Below are 21,371 nucleotides of genomic sequence, written 5' to 3' on the forward strand. Positions count from 1 at the left end.
GCTGGAGAGGAGGAGGGAGGTTTCAAGAAGGGAATATAAAACCTATGTGCTGTTACCTTTTCAAGGGGGCTGTCAATAGGTGATCCCACATGGCAAAGCCTTTCCTTGCAGCCTGGAGCTGATGGGAAGAAGCATCTGGGGTTATAAATCCGGGTGTTCCCTTGCAACCCACCCAGCTAAACTGAGCCCACAAAAATAACCTTGGCTCTACTGAAGAACTCTGTCCAGTTATCTTGCTATTGTGATGGGTGATTCTCTCACCTGAAAGAAAGTACTGAGGGAAGGAATAGTGGATTGTTGTGTGCAGTTTACCTCGTTTCTTGATGCCTGTCTGCTCAAGTCAGAGCTGTGATCAGCAAACTGAAGGAAAGCAATGGCATTTCTCTGTGTGGCCACACTTTGTAATATTGCAGAAAGTTCTTAGCTATATCTTTAATGGTGATTTGGTAGCTTGAGTGTGTTCACACACAGGCTTTAAATTGTGTTTTTAAATTGCACTCTGTCATAGTTATTAGACTATATTGGCAATGTTGCTTTTAACCAAAATGGATAATATTTTCTGTAGAAAAATGATGCTGGCCTAAAAATAAACAAGGCTTACAGACATGACCTTTATCTTCAGCTGTACAAAGGAAGCTGTTATTTAAAAGAAACTGCTATGTTTGGTGCTATTGAATTTTAATCTAGATTCCTTCATCCTGGTTTCTGGACAGCTGCCACTGTAATTTAACAGGTGAAAACAATGTCCTTTTTTAATTCAGAAAGAAAATGAAAATGTGAGAAAAAATATGGGTGTGAGGTAGTTGGGAACCAGCTGGTGCCAAAAGCTACTTCATTGCCAAAACTTGCAGTGGTGTTAGTAAATAGAAAAGCTGGAAAATGGCTTCCATCTTCAACTTGCATAAGTGTGGAGTTAACTTAGAGGTTCCAAGGCTTCAACCAAGGTCTCAAGAAAAGATCTGTCCTCTATCTTTTATGTTCCAGTGTAATTTAGAGTAATTCTTGGATTAAAAGTTACACTACAATCAGAAGTAGCTGAATGACCTGAGACTGTTAATAGAGGCTGTGTCACTGGTTCTGGGTGTGCATTATCTGTTGGTCAAATTCATGCACCCATATGCTTTGACAGTTACAGTGTTGAAATGTTTTTCCATTTCTTCCTTGTTTCCGTCAAATGGAAAATAACTAGAGGTGACCAGAAATCTCAAAATGACCTGATGTAGGAAATGATTTTGTGGTGTGGCTGGGTCTAGGTGTTGTATTTTTGTCATTGTAGAGGCAATTCAGCAAAAATAAAAGTTTCCTGAATAAAGATGAAAAAATACATCCTTGAGGAAATCAAAAGCAACTTAGCTGATGTTGCAAGGATGGAAGAATGCCACTATCCTAAAGAGAAAACAAACCATCTTTACCACAGTGCATAAAGAAAGACAATAAACTTTGGTCTGTAGTGGCAGGATAAATAGTCCTTTTTGTTTTTTATTGACTTCACCAGGCCAAAGAAGTAGGAGGGATTATCAAAGACACAACATTGCAGAGCCTTGATGCTGGTACTCTTTGTATGTTTTTGAATCATTTAAAGTACTTTGTTAAATCCCATTAAGCTGTCTAGAGGAGAATGAAGTTTGATCTAATGGCTCATATCTGGCTTGGGTTCAATGACCTCATGAAATTAGCAGAGTTGAATGTAAAGAAACCACCAGTGACAGTCTCTTTCCTTGATTAAAACTGCTGACCTGGGTATGTTTGGTACCACTCATAAGCTGTCACTAGGCTTAACAGCTCAATCTTTCACTTCCTTGTTATCCAGAGTGGTATGGCTTTGGTTGAGGTCCAGATAGGCCTCATATCTGGCTTACATTGTCATAGCCCTGCCAGGATGTGGTATTTTCAGAAGTCTTTCTACTTTTCTTATTGCCTTTGAATGTTGGTTTCTCATCTGAAAACAAAACAAGAGGAGTTGAATCCCTAACACTGCTCAGCCGTGTTTTGTCCTGGGAAATGCCAGTCTTACTTTCCACAACTGATGGAAAAATTTATTTAGAGTGTGCAGACTAACTGAAATCAATTAGAAATGGGATCATTAATAGTACTCTAATGTGAATTCTTGCAAGGTGGACAAAGCAATTGTACTATTTTTAAGAGAACTTTTAATATAAATTAAGGTTTGTGGAGTTTGAGCTGACTTGTTCTAGAACTATCTGTGACAATTTTAGTTGTACAGTTTTGGTGCTTTTATGTTTGTTTGGTTTTGTTTAAACAGGTACTTTACCTTTGCCCCATTGAAAAAGTTTTCTCAAGCTTTCTGTCCAGTGCCATGCCTTTTGTAGTCCTTGTGTTCCCCTTCAGCAGTCCTGCAGTGCCTGTAAGGGCTGTGGGCATCTCCCAGGTGGTTTTGCTCCCTTCATCTGTCACTTTACACACCCTGCTCAGCTGTTATTGAGTACTTTCTTTAGAGATGCAGAAAAGCTGGAGCTGCAAAATGAGTTACAACTACCTGGAGTATTGGTGGTGTAAAAAGTGTTCTAGTTAGTCTTTGTTAAATCTTAGACTTCTCAGAGGCTATCCAATATCACTGATGTCTCGCTTGTGGTTTGTGATGGTTGGGTGGATAACATGTTTAACATTGATGCTGGGGAACTCTGTCTAAACTTTTTATTTAAAAAAACCCCAACATCTGGATTCTTGTAAATTCCTTCTTGGGTAAAAAATTATCTGGTGAGGCTTTTCAAAACAGATTGTTATTGAAAGACTGTAGAGGACTAGCAAAAGGTCCTATCGAGCTGAAAGAAAGAAGGAAATAAAATTCCAGCTTCTAAAAATTGGGAGAAAGTAAGAGGCAGGGATATTCCACAGATGTTCCAGAATGGAATTATTAGAAATCTCACAGGCTGCTCTGAGCAGTAAACTAGAAAAAAACTTGGTTGGAGCAGTGTGCTTAGCTGCTTTGGCATCTGACCAGCTCAATTCCAGCAATGCTGCACTGCCCATGATCCCTAAAAAGTGTGAGGCTGCTATTTGGCCCTGCAGGAAAGCACTTGGTACCATGACTGGGACATCTCCTGTCTCCTCTTTAGTCTAAGATACCCTATCACAGCTTCAGGTTTCCAAGATCTTGTAAAAGTCTTACCATTGCTGTGTCTTTCCTCATGCTGAGTTCTCCTGCCTGCTGTTACAACCAGTGTGCTTTTATTATTTTATTTTTTTTATGTCCTGCTGGTGAGCCTTTAGGGAATGTTGGCAAGCCTTTCACAAGAAGACACCTTAAGTTACACAAAGAATCTCATGTTTTGCTTCTTTTTTGGTCAAGGAACTGAGGCATGCTCTGCATGAGTGGGTTGGAGGGTATAGAACATATCCTAAAGGTGGATCTGCATCCAGGAGAGGTGAGTGGGTGTGCAGGAAGTAAAAACATGTAGTGCTTGAACTTGTGTCTGCAGCAGTGTGGGGAGTGCAGCTGAACTAGAACAGTAGATCAGAGCAGTGCAGAGAACTCAGTATCACACTCCAAACACTTCAGGACTTTAAATTTTAGACTCTCTAGTCTGTTCTTGTGGCCTGAATGCCTGTTTGCAGCTGGAGCACATTGGGTGTGATCCTGGCATACATTGTCTGATGTTACCTTAGTTTAACCTAAGAGGAATCCAATTCCTTTGTTCCAGAACAGCTCTGTGATGTGAACTAACACACCAGCAACAGGAATGATCAGGCAGTTCACGTAAAAAGCATGTTCCCGGTGTGAACTAATGCAAATACAGGCACACCCTTAGAGCCTTAACTAAGCCTTAACTGTAACTTAACTGAGCAATGTTTTGGCTAAAAACTTTTGAACCATCCTCTCTTTTAACTTGTTCTCAGAACTCTACATACTACTGGAGTGAGACTGTTAGCTTTCAATAACTTCCTTTATTAGAGGAGAAAAATGTTTGTAGGGAAAGGTTTGTATCTTTTGGTGTGATAAGAAGGCTGGGGGTGAGAGGAAAAGATAAGCTTTCAGGTAATTAAATTATTTGAGCTCATTAATGAGTATGTTTTCCTTTGCTGTTCACAAAATTATCTTGCCTATTTCAAAGGTATGAAAGTGGGCAAAATGTTTCTGTGACAAGTTTTAGTGAATGAGTACTGTACTGCTTATTAACACTGAATCCAGATGCTCAGAATTGTAGGATCTAACAGCTGGGCAATATTGCTGCCTGCTGTGCAACAAGTAATCTCCTAAAAGTTTAAACAGACTTTCTTATGGTTATTTTAAGTAAATAACTAATATAAAGCTATTGTTCTGGCCTATGCAACACCATCCTGTTCACGTCACTAGAAAATTTAGTGGTTTTCTATTTAAGAGGGCTATTTCTCCCCCACCCCTGAATGATGCATTTTGCTTCTGCTCTTAATGTCACTGTTTTTGCTTTGTTTTCCTGTATTGAGTGTTTTGGCCCCAGCTTCCACTTGAAACATGATTGGGAAGAGACTTCTTCCAAAAAGTCTGCTTATCAAAAGGTGTAAGAATACCTCACAATGATGTTGTCTTCACTCTTTGTATGATGAGCAATATTTCAGTGAGGTGTATCCTGTGATATTTAATGGTTTGAACCACATTGCCTACATCCTCCCTAAGATTTTTTAAAATTTATTTTTAGGCCCCATATTCTTGCAATGACTTCAGGAATAGACTTCAGTTTGGTGGTTCAGGTGTATTTATGCATGAAGTGCTGACAAAGCTCTGTAAGTAGGTGTAGAACAGAATTTCCAGAGGTTTTTTTTTAAGGTTAACCAGCATAGATTAGTCATTGGATGAGGTGTGCAATACAAAGTTTCTCAGTTGATCTTTCTGCACAGAAGGATCAGGACTCTCAAATAACCAGGAGAATAAACCACGTATGAAGATAATACAGAAGAGGTGAGTTTAAGCTGACCAGTGAGGGCACCCTGACTTTCTGCTGTGGTGGCAGAGGCATCCTCCTTTTGGATAAGGAGCAGTTAATCGTTCAAGGTGCTGAGGGGCCATGGTTCACAGACCATCAGGATCTGAGTACATCTCTTCACCTTTCCATATCACTTCTATAATTGCCACTGTAGGATTTGACATAAATTTATGGAGCCTGGACAACATTTCCAGGGTCATGTAGTCCCCTCTTTCCCCCAAGGAGGTCTAGTTATTCCTGTCTAGTTAGTTCCATCTGATTTGGAAATGTTCAGTTTCAACCTAGCTCTTACTAAATAAGAGTTGTTGTTATAACAGACTTCCTCAAAGCAAAGGCCACTGTCAGCTTTTTCCTTAATTATATCTCTTTCAGAAGAACATAAAGAAAGCATGTTTCTATAGAAAAATTCTCTATTAGACTTGGTAAGTTTTGGTTTTGAATGACCCCAGGAAAAATAAAAACACCAAATGTTCTGTTTCATGCTTTTTTCCCCGCTTTCCCCTCTCTCTGAGCACACATGTGCCTGTGAACTGTGTTTTCAAAATTCTGACTTTGAACTGTGTGTAGTGATGAGTGCTTTTGTAGTATTCCCTGATGTTAAATTTACTACTTTAAATGCACTGAGATTTACTGTAAAAAGTCCTCTATCCTGAAATGGTAGAACTACCAGATCTGGTAGAACTACCAGATCTCTTCTCCAAGTTGTTGGTTTCAAGATAACCAACAATTGTTCTCTCCCAATTACACTCTGTGTTAGTTGTGACCCAAGGGGATGCTTTAGTCTGGGAGCAGATGCCTGTGCTTCAGCCTTCCATCAGGAAGTTACTAAACTGTAACAATCTATTTATGGTAGCTTCTTTGTACTGCTAATAACCCAGCAAGGGCCAAGATTAAGCCAGGTCTGATTTTTGTTTTGCATGTGCTGGACTGTGAAGACAACTTTGAGCTGATGAAGTCAGCAGAGGGGAAGGACAAAGGAAGTAGAATCTTGATTCCAATAAGAATTTTCTTTGTCTGTTGAACAATGAGAATCCTTATAGATTCTCTATATTTGGCTTTCTTATTTTGTCAGATGTGAAAAATTTAGAATTGCTATTTAGTTGATTCTTGACTGGGATGGGAGGGCAGGGAAGAAGTAACTTTAGCCCACTATTAGCTGCACTGACTGTTTCCTTTTGGCTTTTGCACAAGTAGTTGGTACTTGAAAAGGAATTCGGGTTTGAATTTTTTGGGTTTTTTTTCCTAAATGATGTTGAATTTGTGTTTGTGCCATTTGGGCTTCTCATAGTAAATCATTAATAATTTTCATCTTTGTTTTTTTTCTTGATATTTTTGTCATAAATGACACATCCATACCCATAAATGACATAGAACATACCCATTTCTAGGTAGGTTTACCTTCATTGATCCCATCTTGCTCTCGGGGTGGGCTGAGATCCATATCAGCATAATCTTTTCAGAAGGAAGTGGAATTAACGCTGCTCTAGCACCTGTTAATGTAGGATGCGACCAGACTTCCTCTTCAGGAGGAAATCTTAATTTACTCTTCCTTGTAAACTGAAGGCTGATCAGCTTACCACATAGTAACCTTTTGACTTGTAAACACTGTGTTCTTTTGGACTGCTTTTAGCCTCTAGAAATCATTTCCCTCAGGCATGGTGGTAACTCTAACAGTAAACTTTGACTATGTTGAATATCATGAAAAAGCAGCAACTTTTTTTCTGCTGAAGTAGTTTTAATGTCACCAAGCATAGCTACAAACTCAAGTAGGTGCTTAAGATGCCTTCAAGTTCTAGAAGGTGGCTGTATTTTTCTTTGCACTCTTAAGCACCACTGCAGTGTCAAACAAAGAAACTTGTTATCCATGGGCTACAGAGAATAAATTGAGTTACTGTGATTATTTGCTTTGTGATGCAGACTTTCAGCTCTTGAAAATGCTTGTTGTATGTGGGTGGGGAGTTGGCTCTGGCTGGGATAGTCATGGTGAATCACTGGCGGTAGTGCCAGGTTTGGCATGGATGAAGATTTGGGTTGGGGCCAGTAAAGTAAGTTGCAATGCTTTTTTTATTATTACCATCCTCTGAAAAGATTTTTCTGTCCTTGAGGAGGAAGGAAGAGATCAAATTTAGCAAGAGCAGTATTTGTTTCCTCTTGCTGCTGCTGCAGCCAAAGAAAGAGGCCTCTATAATGTGAGTGTTCTCCAGGCTTCTGCCAGCCCTGCTCAGAGGAGCATCAAGGCCTCTGGGCTGGGTTCTCAGCTGAGGCTCTCCTTGGAGATCTTGGAGCTTTTCAGGGCAGGAGCAGGTACTGGGACAGGAGCTCAAAGTAGCTCTAGAACTTGTATGAAAAGAATGGTCTTGCAGAGATTCTGCATCTAGAGTCCTTACTTCCAATGTAAACAGTAAGGGTTTAAATACTGTGCTGCCATCACAGCTTGTTCTGATCCTCTGGGGATTGATCCAGAATACTGAAACAGTAGAAGGGGATTGATTCACAAGGAACCAAGGCTCCTCATTTATACTTCTCTTCCTTGTCTTCTCTCACTGTCCCCCCAAAGACTTGATTTAAATAGTATAAAAGAGCATAAAATAAATTATGTGGATTATAAAATAGTGGTGTGAAATCTAAAAAATGTAGTTTCATTTCTAATGCTTTTTTTTCCTCTAGGCAATAGGGCTGCACTCTTGTGCATGTGCCCAAATCTCGCTCAGTCTGAGCTGTTTATTGGTAGTATGTTTTTTGAATTCTGTATAAGAAATACACTCTTAACAGACAGAACATTTCTTTTGTTGGCCCAAAAGAGCAAGCTTACTATTTCTTGGTAATTCAAATATATGTGAAGTATAAATATGTTTTTAAAAATCATTAGCCTATGCCCTTCCCCCCCGTAGCATAAACAGTTGCTTCTTTTAATGGAGTTCTGATACAGATTAACATAAAAATACTGGTCTCAGAAGAAATCTTGTGGGGAAATTTCAACTCTAAACCAAATGAATTATTAATGGCTTCTGTTTCTGTTCTCACTTCTCCTTTCTCCAAAAAGTACTTTTCCCATAGTGCCACTAGAGACCACTGAGTATATAATGGAATAAATCTGTGAAAAAAGGTTTTCTTGAGAAACCGGGCATTGAGAAAATTGTCAAGACTGCTGCCTTTCTGGCTGCCCTGCCCTTTTAAGGCTGTAGCACTCTAGAGCAAATTGGCTATTATCTTAAAATCTCTCTTCACAGAAAAACACTCTGGTGCTCAATGCAGTAAGCCAGCAGTCTTCTAAAAATCAATTTCAGCTTTCTTGTATCAATCACAAGTTTTGTCCTAGTGTGAGATGATTATGTGAATATGGGACTTCTTGTGAAAGACCAACTAATTCATGTCCAGTTCTCATAACGTGTAGTGCTTGGTGGTGTTTGTTGCCATTGTGTGTAACACATCTGAGCAGGATGAGTTCCCATAAAGGATGTTCAACAGGACTAGTTGTGTCCCTTCTAAACAGGATAAAGTGTTGTTATCTGTTGCACATTGAACAGTTGGCCTTGTTCTTGAGAATGGTAAGTGTAGTGTTGTAAATTCATGTAATGCTGATGATGAAGCATCATGTTGCTAACTTTTAACATGTGAACTTACATCTTAGGTGTCATTATGGCTGGCAAGGACAGTTCTGTGATGAGTGTGTCCGCTACCCAGGCTGTGCTCATGGGAGCTGTAATGAACCATGGCAGTGTAATTGTGAAACCAACTGGGGTGGTCTGCTCTGTAACAAAGGTACTTAACATTAATGTACAGGAAAAATAAGTTAAGTTGCATGATTAACTGATAACTCATTAACCCCATTTCTTTTCTGCTAGTGTGCAACTACCCGAGTGTTTCTGTGCCTTAATTCTTGTGTGGCAGATGGTGCCTAGGCATCAGAAGTATAGGAAGTTCAAGACAAAAGGCTTGAAATTGTCCTGACTCTTCTAACTCCTGCAGTTGTCTCTTGTTCATTCTTCCCTGTTCTGTGGATAGTTACCAGATCACAGGCTAGCCACTGGAATATGGGGATGATGTGGGTGAAGGATGTTCGAGCCAGAAAGGCATCTGTGTGTCTGGAATGGTGTGATGTGTGTTCCCTGCTGACTGAGCCTTTTCTCTGTGCAGATCTGAATTACTGTGGGAATCACCACCCATGCCTGAACGGCGGCACCTGCATGAACACGGAGCCGGACGAATATCGCTGCGCCTGCCCCGACGGCTACTCGGGCAAGAACTGCGAGATCGGTACGTGGGACACCTCTGTGGGACCCCTGCACTGCCCCAGCACTGCTGCATTGCACTGGGATGTGCTCAGCCTCTCCTTTCTGGGGCCTGAGCCTGGCTCTTCAGAATATCACCAAACACAACAGAAATGCTGCACCAGTTTGCCTTTAGATAAGACTAAGATTATTTATTCCCTTTGACTTCTCTTCCTTAATCCAAATATGCAGTTGGGCTGCGTCTTATGAAATCGGTCAGACATGTGGCTTTCCCTGTTGCCTTACTCTCTGCTGCCCATTTTCTTGTCTTCTGGCTTGCTGGCAAGCATGCATCTGTTCCAAACTGGGGACTAAGAAAGGTGGAAGTGATGGACACCTCAATTTCTACTCTAATGTGGGGCTTTGGCCCCATTTTTAGTTGGCTGAATGTGTTGGCTACCCTTTTTAATCAACTGAAACTTAATCTTTTAATGTGAGACTTCTAATATATTTGGATTAATAATGAAATGTTAACTCCTATGGAAATGGGCTGAAACTCTCTTACAGAGTCACCTTGAGCAGCCTGAACAAAAAGTGTCTTCCTTGTGCCTATTGGCAAAATGGAGGAGAGCATTTAAACCACATTTGTGATGAAGTATGGCTTTGCCTTTAACAGATCTGTGTCTTGAAAAACTTGGTTCCTATCTCAACCAGATACAAAGATAGCATGTTGCTTTTTTCTATCTGTGTATGTGTTACTGTGTTACACAAAGACCAAAATGTTCATGTTCTAGGGACAGTTTTGGTCTCTGGAGACTTTTCTTGGTTATTCTCACTTCGGAGGTAAATGGGCAGTGTGCAGTTTCTAGTTCTTTCATATTTTTCTTCATATAGTGGTCAGTTGGGTGCTCTTTTTTGTCATGATGCTTTGTTGAATCCTTTCTTGATATGTGATATTCACACCTTCTCACTATGAATTTTGCTGTTCCTTAATAGTTAAAATTTTAGGTGGAAAGAATCTTTTTTTTTTTTTTCAACTTCACTGCTTGGCCTTAAGTTCACTAAGCTATTATCAGCAGAAGGTATTTGGAGTTAATCAGGATGCAGATCTTTGTACTTCCTAAAGCTCTATGTGGTATTAAAGATACCATCAAAACTTAAATTTTGCTTCAGCTGGTAGATGATGTAAAGTTTAGGCTAAAATGGAGGAAATCTTGCCATAGCTTGCCCTGAAAGCTGTGGGGGAGTAGCTTGTCTTTTTAGTGAGGAGACAGTGAAAAGGGAGCCATATACTTGTTGAGATCTACAGTGATTTTTAACAGTAGATTGGTGTCTGAGTTGCTTTAGGTACTGGTACTAAAAGGCTTCTTTAGCTTCTGAGAGGGGAAGTTACAAAAAGCTTGTCCCTCCTCAACCTGATGGTTTTGTGCAGCCTCTGTACTGTTACAGCCCTACATGGAGTGACAAGCAGCATCACTGCCTCTGAGCACCTCTGTTCCCTGCTGTTTGCAAGAGCAGTGCTAGAATGAAGCTAAACAGACCTTAAACTGCTACAACTCAGACCTCTGCATACAGCATATCTGGTTTTTCTCACTGAATTTAAAAGAAGTGCTGGAGTGCTCTGGAGGTGGAAGTGCATGGCTGGAAACCAAGTGTCAGTGGGGAGCTTTGCTGGAATTGAAATAGAGTGAGCTGTCTGTGCTTAGGCTTTCGAGCCATTAGGTGGGAAGGATGATAATGTCTTCAGTCAAATCCTGCTTCATTTTCCTGCTGGGAATCTTAACTCTCTGTAGGTAGAAGAAGGCTCCAAACTTCTGTACTGGTATCTCTCCACTGTTATTTCTCTTGGTTACTTTTACCCAATGCACCTTTTAACTGCAAGTTCTCTTTAATTGATACTGGAAGAGTATTTAGCAAGAATTTCTTTCCTTCTTTCTCCCCAGCTGAGCATGCTTGTGTATCTAATCCCTGTGCTAATGGTGGAATTTGTCACGAAATTTCGTCAGGCTTCAAGTGTCACTGCCCATCGGGGTGGAGTGGACCAACATGTGCTATTGGTGGGTATGGCTTTGCTGGTGCCTGACCTGTTGGGTTGGAAGGGTTGATGCTTGGTGATAACACGCTCTGTGGGTGTGGAATTTGGTGGTAGTCTTTCACTTTCCCTGTCTTTTAAGAGCTGAACATTGGCAGAGTGAAAAGAGGAGGGTTCTGTGCAGCCCACAGTATTGACTCAATGCAGTTGAGATCGGTTATCAAAAAAGTTACCAGAAGCATAGCTGGACTGTATCCAAAGAAATGCCCTGTTGCCAAAGTTTGTTTGTCAATTCCTGACTCAGCCACTCTGAAGCAAAATACAGAATGGTTTCATTTTGAGAAATATAAATGTGGAGGTTAAAGGTTCTCCCCTTCTTTAATGGAAGAAAAGTAGATTTGCACACTTAAATACTTAAGTGTCTGGTTCAGAGGACAGAGAAGTGGTTGAAATGTATTGTGGGACTGTAATAGGTTTGCATGTTGCCTGTGATTTGGAACACAGGTGGCTTACCTGTTTTCAAACAGCAACTGTTCTCAAAAATAAATAACAAACCCCAAAAGCCAAACCAAAAAACCCTGAAAATTACCAACCACTGAACCAAAACTGGCTAAATATGTGTCAATATAAAGACATGACTTTCAATGATTATGCAATTATAGGTAGGTTATTAGGTTATCTGATTCTTGTTTGCTGATCATCTCTGTCACAAAAATGTGAGAAATCGTAAGTAAAAGTTTGTTTAGCAATGTTAGTCTGCGCCTGGGCTTGTTTGCACATTCTCCCCCTTCATCTCAAGCTAACTTTGAAGCAGAACCTGTGAAGCCAAGCTTTAGGCTGTGTGATGGAGTCCCCCTTTGCCTTTGCAGATATTGATGAGTGTGCCTCGAACCCCTGTGCTCAGGGAGGGACCTGCATTGATGGTGTCAATGCCTTCGAGTGTATTTGTCCACAGCAGTGGATTGGAGCAACTTGCCAGCTTGGTAAGTAATTCTACAGCTTTGGAGACCACTGGAGATTATTCCTAAACAATGAATAACTCTGTGTCTCTTTGGCATGGTTTTTATTGAAGAAAATGTAGAAAATGTGTGTTATTGGTGTCTTAGCTCCTCTTTAGCAGATCTCAAAGCCAGAAGTTTCAAGTGGATCTGTAACTATTTAAGCCCCAACTCAACCTTACTTGTAATAAGTCTTTTGGAATGCCCCATAACTTTTCTGTTGCAAAGTGCAGCATTGGTGACGATAACTCCTTTTCCATGGTGGCAGAACAGTGACTAAGCTTGTGGAGGCCAGAGAGGGATTTTCCCTGACTAACAAATTGTCCTTTTGAGTTTTGGCCAAGGGAAGAGTAAGATAACATGCATGTGCTACAATGGGCAAGTGTGCATTAAAATCCTGTGGTATGTAAATGGTTTTAGTGCCCTACCAATGTTTAATGTGAGCTTCTGATGCTGGGATTGCATGGACACTTTGCTTGGTGCTGTGGTAATCTGTTTCTGGGTTTGTTCTTTATTCTATTCTTTATTTTCTCTTCTTTCACAGATGCTAATGAGTGTGAGGGGAAACCCTGTGTTAATGCTTACTCTTGCAAAAATCTCATTGGTGGATATTACTGTGACTGCATTCCAGGATGGACAGGAGTAAATTGTCATATCAGTTAGTATTTCTTTAGTATGTATGTTGACAGTAGGATGCTTTATTCTTCAGAAAAAAATATTATAAGTGATAGTTTACATACTTTAACAAGAAAAAATACCTGTTGTCAGGATTTTTCTAACTTATAGCAATGTAAATTGAAAATAGTGTTTGAAAATATATTTTGAAAGGTAATTAGTATTAAAGTGATCTTAGAGATACACTTTAATAAATATTTTGACTCTTACATGTTTCTGAATAATATATACTGATTCAATTTAAAATACTTTAAAGCTGAAATGTTTGATATTATATTGATATCTCATGTTTAGTACAATGCAGTAGAAGTATAGAATGTCATTTTCTATTGGTTATTCTCAAAAAATAAGGATCTTTTTAAGACATCAAGAATCTTTCCTTTCCATTGAAACATCTAGAAAAAAGCCTTTTTGAAAATCACTTGTTCTCCATTTTTATGCTAAACCTATACTTTACAGCTTAGTCTTGCAGTCTAAATTCTAATGCTTTGCATATTTTATCCATAGATATAAATGACTGTCATGGACAGTGCCAGAATGGAGGGACTTGCAAGGTAACTCTTGTTCACTACATTCCCTGTTGAAAATTAATCTTTGTTTGACTGGTTTTGAGTTTTATAATTTGCAATTACAGTTTGCAGGTTAAATGAGTTAAAATGTTAAAAATCTGATACTGTACTTGCAGAGTCTTGCACCCATTTCACAAAATAAAATTCTGTGGTGATACTGCTGTCTGCAAATCCAGAATACAGAAATAACTTGAAGTTTTGTGTGCCAATTTTGTCAATAAACAAAACCTTCTTCATTTGCTTCTTTTCCCTGCTCTGTGAAGGATGAAGTGAACGGATACCACTGCTTGTGCCCTCGTGGTTTCACAGGAAAAAACTGTGAGATAGAAACCAACGAGTGTGAGAGCAATCCCTGCCAGAACGGGGGCCGCTGCAAAGACCTGGTGAATGGATTCACTTGCCTGTGTTCCCAGGGGTTCTCAGGAGTCTTCTGCGAGGTGAGGGCAGTGCAGACATTACTGCAATGCTTGTCATGGACTGAATTCCTGAAAGAAATATATCTCTGGGTTTAAATGGGAGTAACCCAGGGCTGGAGCGTCACTGCCTGCCGTAGCTGTTACCTGATACTCTGAATAAGCAAATTTGTTGTGCAGCGCTGTCATAGCAGCTTGAACACTTGAATTTGCAGCCTGATAAACTGCAAGTTGTTGTATGTAGGTGTTGGCCTTCCTAAGGGTTTTAAGGCTGCAGGTATTCCTTAAGCTTTAAATGTTTTCTTTTGCAATTTGCAGGACCTTTGTCCTTTTGTTTCACTGGAGTGCTTTATGTTCTCATCCTAATAATGCTGAGGCACATAATTGAATTACTCTTCAACTAATCCTACTGCTATTGGTAGGAGTAGAATAATTATATATCAATTATTTGTATTATGTATAATGGTGATGATTAACATAATTACTAAAGGCAGGCAGATGGACAAGTATTAGCTCTTAAAACTCTGAGATCATTATAGGAACATGGAGTTCTAGTGCTTAAGGACTCAGATCTGAAATATTGAAGTCTTAGTGGTAATTCCTGAAGTAATTCATGGTGAAGATATTCCTCTTTTCTAGGGAGGACATTAGGCTTTTCAGGGTAAAATTATTTTGCATTAAGTATTCACTTTCTGGCTTTTGCTGATAGTCAAATTCATCTGGATGTTATGCTTGGTATCAAGCGGAGGCACTAGGCTAGAATTTTTTTGGATTTGCTCCAGAATTTTTTTGTAGAGGATATTGAAGTGATCTCTCTTAAACACTGAACTAATTTTATTCTATGTTATTTGCATTATTAAAGAAGTAGTGCCCTCATTTTATTCAAACTTTGAAAGGACTGTAGATACCAAACAGTTTATTCAAACTGGTGCAGCACCTAATAGCTCATGAGCTGTTTCTGCATAAGGATCATAACTTCAGTGCTCTACTCTGGGCTGATTCATACAATACTGTGTAATTAAAGTTTTAGCAAATGTGCTTGAATAATGGGGGGAGTTGGCTGCTTGCCTTGTGTTCTGCAGGAAATATCTACCATTGATTCCAGATGCTAAAGTACCAGCTACTGAACTTGCATTGGGAAGGGGAAATTTACACTAATGGAAGGAAACAAATGGAGACATCTGATAGAGGAGATCTGAGAATCTTTCTCAGACCATGGCTAATTTTTTATAGCTTGCTTTGAATGTTCTGTGTGAGAGCACGAAATGGTTTGCTAAGAATTTTCTGTTATGACTGGAATTGTATGTGCTTCTCTGAATTAAATACTTAACACCATTTGTGTTCCTTCTCCTGTGGCTAGTTTGGCGTTTTTCTCCTACTTAGCTACTGAACTGCTAAAAATAGGGATTGAAACCTCAATTGGACTTAGCTTTTCAACTTTATAGACATGAAGTTATCTTTCTCCCAAGAGAGATGTGAAGAAGGAAAAAGTAACTGGAGGGGGAGAAAAGCAGTCCTTAAGAAAAATAATTTGGAGGAAACATGTGTGATGTAAAAATGTCCCTTTTGAGGCTGCTTTGTGGATTTTGAGACCAATTTAGGGCATCACAAATCAGTGATCTTTTGTGTCAGTCTAAAGCAGAAAGCAGCAGAATTGTTTTGCCACAGCAATGTTCATGTTGAATGTTGTATTATGAAGGCAAAGTTTAAATTTTACTCTCTGGATCAGATGGTCAGATTTCAAAGTGCATTTCATGTAACTATGTGTAAAGTGGTGTAGTGATGGTATTTTTTAAAATAAGGCCTTGAGAAGCTGAGTCTAACTAGACCTACTTAGAGCAGGAGGTGGGGAGTAGCTGACCTCTAGAGGTCCCTTCCAAGCTGTGTGGTTTTATAATAAATTCTGTGTTAATTGAGATGGGAAGAGAATTTGCTCTAGGGGATGGGATTTTATTCAGGTTCTGTGCATTTTAAGTCTCTTGCAGACAGAAAGCTGACAAGTGCACTTGTGTTTAACTTGCCTTGTGGCACTTGGTACGTGGGTGTGAAGGACAGACAAGTGACTTATAATGATCCAGAGGAGTTGCAGTAAGGTGTCTCCTAATGGCTTAAGTAATTATTCACTGAGTTATTGCAAATGTGCTTATTCAGCCTCCTCCAAAGGAGTACTTTTTTAGCAGTGTCAGACATGCTTTGTATTAGGGTAGACTAAAGTAAGCTGAAGTTTCTCTGTCTTGCAGGGTGGAATGCAATATTTATGATTCATAAGCCTTAAAACTTGAGGTTCCTTGTACATTCATCTGTGTCTCTGGCAAAGCAGATAATGCTGCTTACTCCTGGGAAATGAAGCAGCTGCTGCTAACTGTGGTCTCTCTCTTACAGATGGATATTGATCTCTGTGAGCCTAACCCTTGCCAGAATGGGGCTAAATGTTATGATCTGGGAGGAGATTATTACTGTGCCTGCCCTGATGACTATGATGGAAAAAATTGTTCTCATCTCAAGGACCACTGCAAGAACAATTCTTGTAAAGGTAGCTGCTGTTGTCCATAAATCTGTCTTGGTGGTGGTACATTTAAGAAAAAAGGCATTTTGGGGAATAGTAAAGTGCAGAAATGTTTTTATTTCACTCACTTAGACTTCATAAAATAGTGAGGAAGTGCTCTTCATTTACGAAGAGCTTGATGGTGACTTATAAAATCATTATTAGTTTTATTCTTGTAAAACTTCTTTTAAAACTAAAATCTGGTTGGTGATAGAGATCATTAGTCTAAAGACCTCCCTTCTTTTTCAGTAATAGACAGCTGTACAATAGAAGTCTTCACTAACGCTACCCAAGAAGGAATCCGTTTCATTTCATCCAATGTTTGTGGGCCTCATGGACGGTGCATTAGTCAGCCAGGAGGGAATTTCACTTGTGCCTGTGACAGAGGCTTTACTGGAACATACTGTCATGAAAGTAAGTAGGAGCTCGTAAAAGATTATTCTTTTTGCTATAAATTTATTTGAAAGTTAGTGTTATGAAGCTTTACAACATAAAATAAAACATTTAGATGTCAGTGAAGTTGCAGAAGGTGCTGTTTCAGATGTACTGCTTGAAATTGTTTCTTCTGGTAGCAGTCTTTGTAGAGTAGTGGTTTGCATTTCCTCTGTGATAGAAAACTGGTTTTAGTCCAGCTTCCCTGTAAATGTGTTTGTAGCCACTACCTTTATGCACAATCTCACAAGCTACAGATTTCTCCAAAATGAGAACACAAAGAGAGGATCAGAACTTGTATTGCTGGTCTGGGTGTTTTTAAACCCCTGAATATTCTTGCCAGGTAAGTGTAATGCTCTGGTTGGACTTGACTTGTTATATGTGAGACAATACAGCCAGAAACCCTATCAGGCTTGAAAACAGATGTTTGAGCTTTTTTTTTTGCATGTACAAATGCAGCAATAACTCTGTGCTGCTTTTCCTAGAAACACAAATGTAGATCAAACCTCTGAGTAGGTGAAAACAGCTTGGAGCAATAATTGTTGACTTTTTGTTGCAGATATCAATGACTGTCTTGGGAAACCTTGCAAAAATGGTGGGACATGTATTGATGAAGTTGATTCATTTAGATGTTTCTGCTCAAGTGGCTGGGAAGGAGAGCTGTGTGACACAAGTGAGTACTGCTCAGTGTTGCAGGGCCAAATGATGCAGCCTTGTTGTAACAGAGATGGTTGGCATGTGCTTAATAATGGGGTAGTTTCTCTGTTCCATAATTGTTTTATTTGCAGAAGCATTTTCAGAAATACCTTTAGGTAGCTGCTCCAAAAGCCTCAGCTCCTTTACTAGGAGCAGAATCTGATTCTTTGGTATAGTTCAGCATTTATTTCAGGAGGAGAAAACTTTTTGTCCTGGGGACAGGCAAGAGTGCTGGCCAGGAAGTGAACTGGGCCAGTTCATGGTTAAGACACCTCAGAGGAAACTGCAGTTGTTTCTTTTTCTGCTCTGAACGAAGCCTGTTCTAAAACATGATGGCAAGGACTTGCTGAGACTTAATACAGGACATGCATCAGTTAAGATGTGAAATACATTCTGAGCAGCTTTTGGCAGCCATTGCTGTCAGAAGAGCCTTTTGTGTGGTCTGGATGAAGTTTGTTCTGGAATAGTTATGTTCCCCCTATTAAAATGTTTGTTTCAAGTGAAAGGACCTTTCTCTAAAATCCATAATTGTGTAAGTATGTCTAATGTGTGCACATATGTATGTATGTGGTTAAGCCACCTCTAATGGCTGTAAATCTGTATTTTAAAACAGAACAAAGGAGCTTTAGCTGGCTCTCTCATCTCCCAGCATGTCCTGTGCTGGGGCACCTTTTCAGGACTTTGTGGTCCCTACTGGAAAGCTCTTTCTGAAGTTCAGAGTACAGCTGTTTGTAAAAACCAAGCTACTTTTGGTGCTGTACTGGGAAGCCATACTGAATGCTCCTAAGCTGTCAGAAAGTCATAATTCATGTTGTTCTGTATTAAATCAAAGTCTTTTCCTTGCTTGTATAAAGATAACTTCATAATAATGAGGATTGCTGTCTCCCTTGGTAGTACAAAATGTATTTTCTTTATAAAGAAGTGGTTTTTTTCTGTTTTCTCATGGCCTTGGCCGAGCTAGATCATCTAATTTGAATAACTTTTTTTTTAGATTTCAATGACTGTTCTCCTAACCCATGTCACAACGGTGGCCAATGCATTGATTTGGTAAATGACTTCTATTGTGAGTGCAAGAATGACTGGAAAGGCAAAACTTGTCACTCACGTAAGTGTTCCTCGCTTTGATCTTTAGAGTACCCAAAGATTTATTTTCTTCTCGTGGGACTGGAGTTCCTGAAATTTAAAATGAAACAATCACAGTGGAAAAAATAGGTGCACTTTCCTTACCCCTTCCAGTTTCCCAGTCACAAAATGGAACATTTAAAAAATTTATTCCTTCATGTAGTGAAACAGTTTCGTGAGAGATGTCCTTAGCATCCATTCTTTGGGTTGTTTATTGTAATACAGCAAGCAGAACAATGTGTTTCTGATACTGGTGCACTTAAATATGAAGTCTCTTTAATTTTGTTATTAAGAAGTACCTGTTTCTAACATTCAGCAAGACCAGTAGAAGTTAAAACTGCTTTGTTGTGCTGTGTAGGTGAATACCAGTGTGATGCCAACACTTGCAGTAATGGTGGGACATGCTATGATGATGGGGACACATTCCGCTGCTCGTGTCCTCCAGAGTGGATAGGAAGTACTTGCAACACTGGTAAGCTTTTAAAATTGTCTACAGATGAAGCAGAGAAATGTTTAAATAAACAACTGTTTAGTAAATACACACACTGTTCTGGCTGGCCAGTTCAAAGCTGTTCCAGTTGGGTGGTGACTGAAATTTAAATAATTTCTTCCACTCACCTGACATGATACTGATTTTTAGGAAGCTGTTCTCCTATGGCTGCTTATATTGTCTTTTCCATAGCTTCTCTCCTCAGCAGTTTTGCAAAACTTGGACTTGTCTTGACTTTTCTATTGATCTTTAGAGGCCCTCTATAAAGATTTTCCTGGGAATTTATTGCAGAGTCCCAAGGTTTGTGACCATTAGGTGTAATCCCTGCTGTAGGCAACTACTTGATTTTTTAATTTTTTTTTCCTTTGGAGACTGAATGTAGTATCTGTGGTGCATCTTTCTGAGAATGAAACTTCCATTGTGATCAGGAAGTTGAATGAAGATAATTTAATAGAGTTTTTCTACTTTTTTAGATACAATTGCAGCTTTTAACCAAAACTTGAGCTTTAAATACTTGTATTTTATTGCAAAGAAAATCTCACGGCCTGGTTAAAGAAAAACTCACTGCCAAAGTAATAATTTAGCAGTACTTGAAGAATGCTTGCACAAATGGGGCAGAAAGGAGGTAATTCCTCTTTATTAAAATTTCATGGTTCAGTTAAACAATTGAATTGGGACCATGGTGAAAATGGATGAGAGACTGTCATGTGATTGAGTATTTCTGGATTTTATTTTTTTTGTAAGTTTTTAACTGTTGACTTAAATGCTGTTTAGGATTGTGACACTAACATACCTAGATGATAGGTACTCTTTGTTTTCTGGGCTAACAGACACTTTTTCTGTTTTCAAAGCTAAAAACAGCAGCTGTATTCTGAACCCCTGCATGAACGGTGGGACGTGTGTTGGCAGCGGGGATTCCTTCTCGTGCATCTGCAAGGAAGGATGGGAAGGACGCACATGCACACAGAGTAAGGCTTTCCTCCTCCTTCCCCTGCATCCCCCTGGGATATTGGGAGTGTCTGGCAGAGAGCTGTTAACTGAAACAAAGCAAGTTTATGGGGTTCATGTGCCAAAATATCTGAATCATTCAGAGTGGGAGGTAGGTAAAGAAGACGATGCTCGAGTAATGAATGGAGAGTTTGTCGTGCTGCTTTTTGCATCCAGTCTCTGCCAAAATAACACTCTCGACGTTCTATAAAAATATAATTTTGGAAATGTGTGCAGAGCAGAAAAAATACTCACAGAAATAATTTTAATAATGAAGAGTATCTGGAAGGCAGGCAGTAGTGTATAAGCTATTTTCTCTGAGGATTGCAGTTAAGTACTTCGACATACCAAAACAATGAATTGGCTAGGTGGAGTAAAGCCTGCAACCTTGATTTTTATTTTTTCCCCCAAGGTGTGACTTTGGGAGTGGGAGGGAAACTCTAAATTTGAGTTCTGTTTTTATGCTGCCTACTGTTGATATATATGACAATTGAACTTTTTTTTCAAGTGTGGAAGAAAACACTCATTTCTGTATATTTCTTTATTTTTCTTTATTTATCAAATATAGTGGCTTCTGAACTATAGTGTTATATTTTAGAAAATAAGTTGTGCCACTATTTACACTAGACAATATTCTTTTTTCTAGATACCAATGACTGCAACCCTCATCCATGGTAAGTACATGAACTCCAGTCCTGTACCTATTGTGAAAATACAAATGAGCACAGTAATATGGATTTACATTACAGATTAGAACTAATTTTACTCTAAAATAATTGAAGCCAGCCTCTGTAAAATATCTTCTAACCATTTTTTTTGCTGTGCCATATTCCTTGACAGCACCAAAGACCACAAAACAAGCTGAGTTGATTCATGTATGAACAAATAAAGTATTTCAGTGTAGTCTTCATGGTGGAACTGACCAGTAAATTACAATGATAGGAAGTGAACTACATACAATAAAATTTGAAGTATTTGTAATTGGGTAGAGTAAAAAATGAGAAATCAAAACCTGTTAGTTTACCATAAATAATTTTAAATAATATAAAAATGTCCTGTTGGACCAATTACTATGTATAAACATTTTTAAAAACAAAACTGAATTTTTGGGAGAGAAAATGGGAATGTTTTAAGTACAGAGGCTGCTATTTGTGATTGAAGAGGGAAAAAACTGATGTGGATAAAACAATCTGCCTTATCTTTCTCAGTTATCTGCTCTGATGCCATCTTCTGTGCTTCATGTATTAAAAAAGCAATTAAATTTAGAAAACCTTGGACT

General features: G+C 39.1%; 1 protein-coding gene across 1 annotated transcript in view; it reads left to right on the top strand.

The window, feature by feature from the left end:
* JAG2 (jagged canonical Notch ligand 2) overlaps positions 1–21,371 on the top strand; it is a 67,559-nt gene that overhangs the window by 35,578 nt on the left and 10,610 nt on the right. Inside the window, exons 6-19 of the mRNA XM_074542246.1 lie at positions 8,554–8,684; positions 9,060–9,179; positions 11,077–11,190; positions 12,035–12,148; positions 12,708–12,821; positions 13,346–13,392; positions 13,671–13,844; positions 16,203–16,353; positions 16,615–16,779; positions 17,357–17,470; positions 18,485–18,598; positions 18,974–19,087; positions 19,957–20,073; positions 20,739–20,766. Of these exons, the coding sequence (XP_074398347.1) occupies positions 8,554–8,684; positions 9,060–9,179; positions 11,077–11,190; positions 12,035–12,148; positions 12,708–12,821; positions 13,346–13,392; positions 13,671–13,844; positions 16,203–16,353; positions 16,615–16,779; positions 17,357–17,470; positions 18,485–18,598; positions 18,974–19,087; positions 19,957–20,073; positions 20,739–20,766 (1,617 nt within the window). The remainder of the gene's footprint in view (positions 1–8,553; positions 8,685–9,059; positions 9,180–11,076; positions 11,191–12,034; positions 12,149–12,707; positions 12,822–13,345; positions 13,393–13,670; positions 13,845–16,202; positions 16,354–16,614; positions 16,780–17,356; positions 17,471–18,484; positions 18,599–18,973; positions 19,088–19,956; positions 20,074–20,738; positions 20,767–21,371) is intronic.

The sequence above is a fragment of the Zonotrichia albicollis genome, chromosome 6 (assembly GCF_047830755.1).
Source record: "Zonotrichia albicollis isolate bZonAlb1 chromosome 6, bZonAlb1.hap1, whole genome shotgun sequence".
Classification (NCBI taxonomy): Eukaryota; Metazoa; Chordata; class Aves; order Passeriformes; family Passerellidae; genus Zonotrichia; species Zonotrichia albicollis.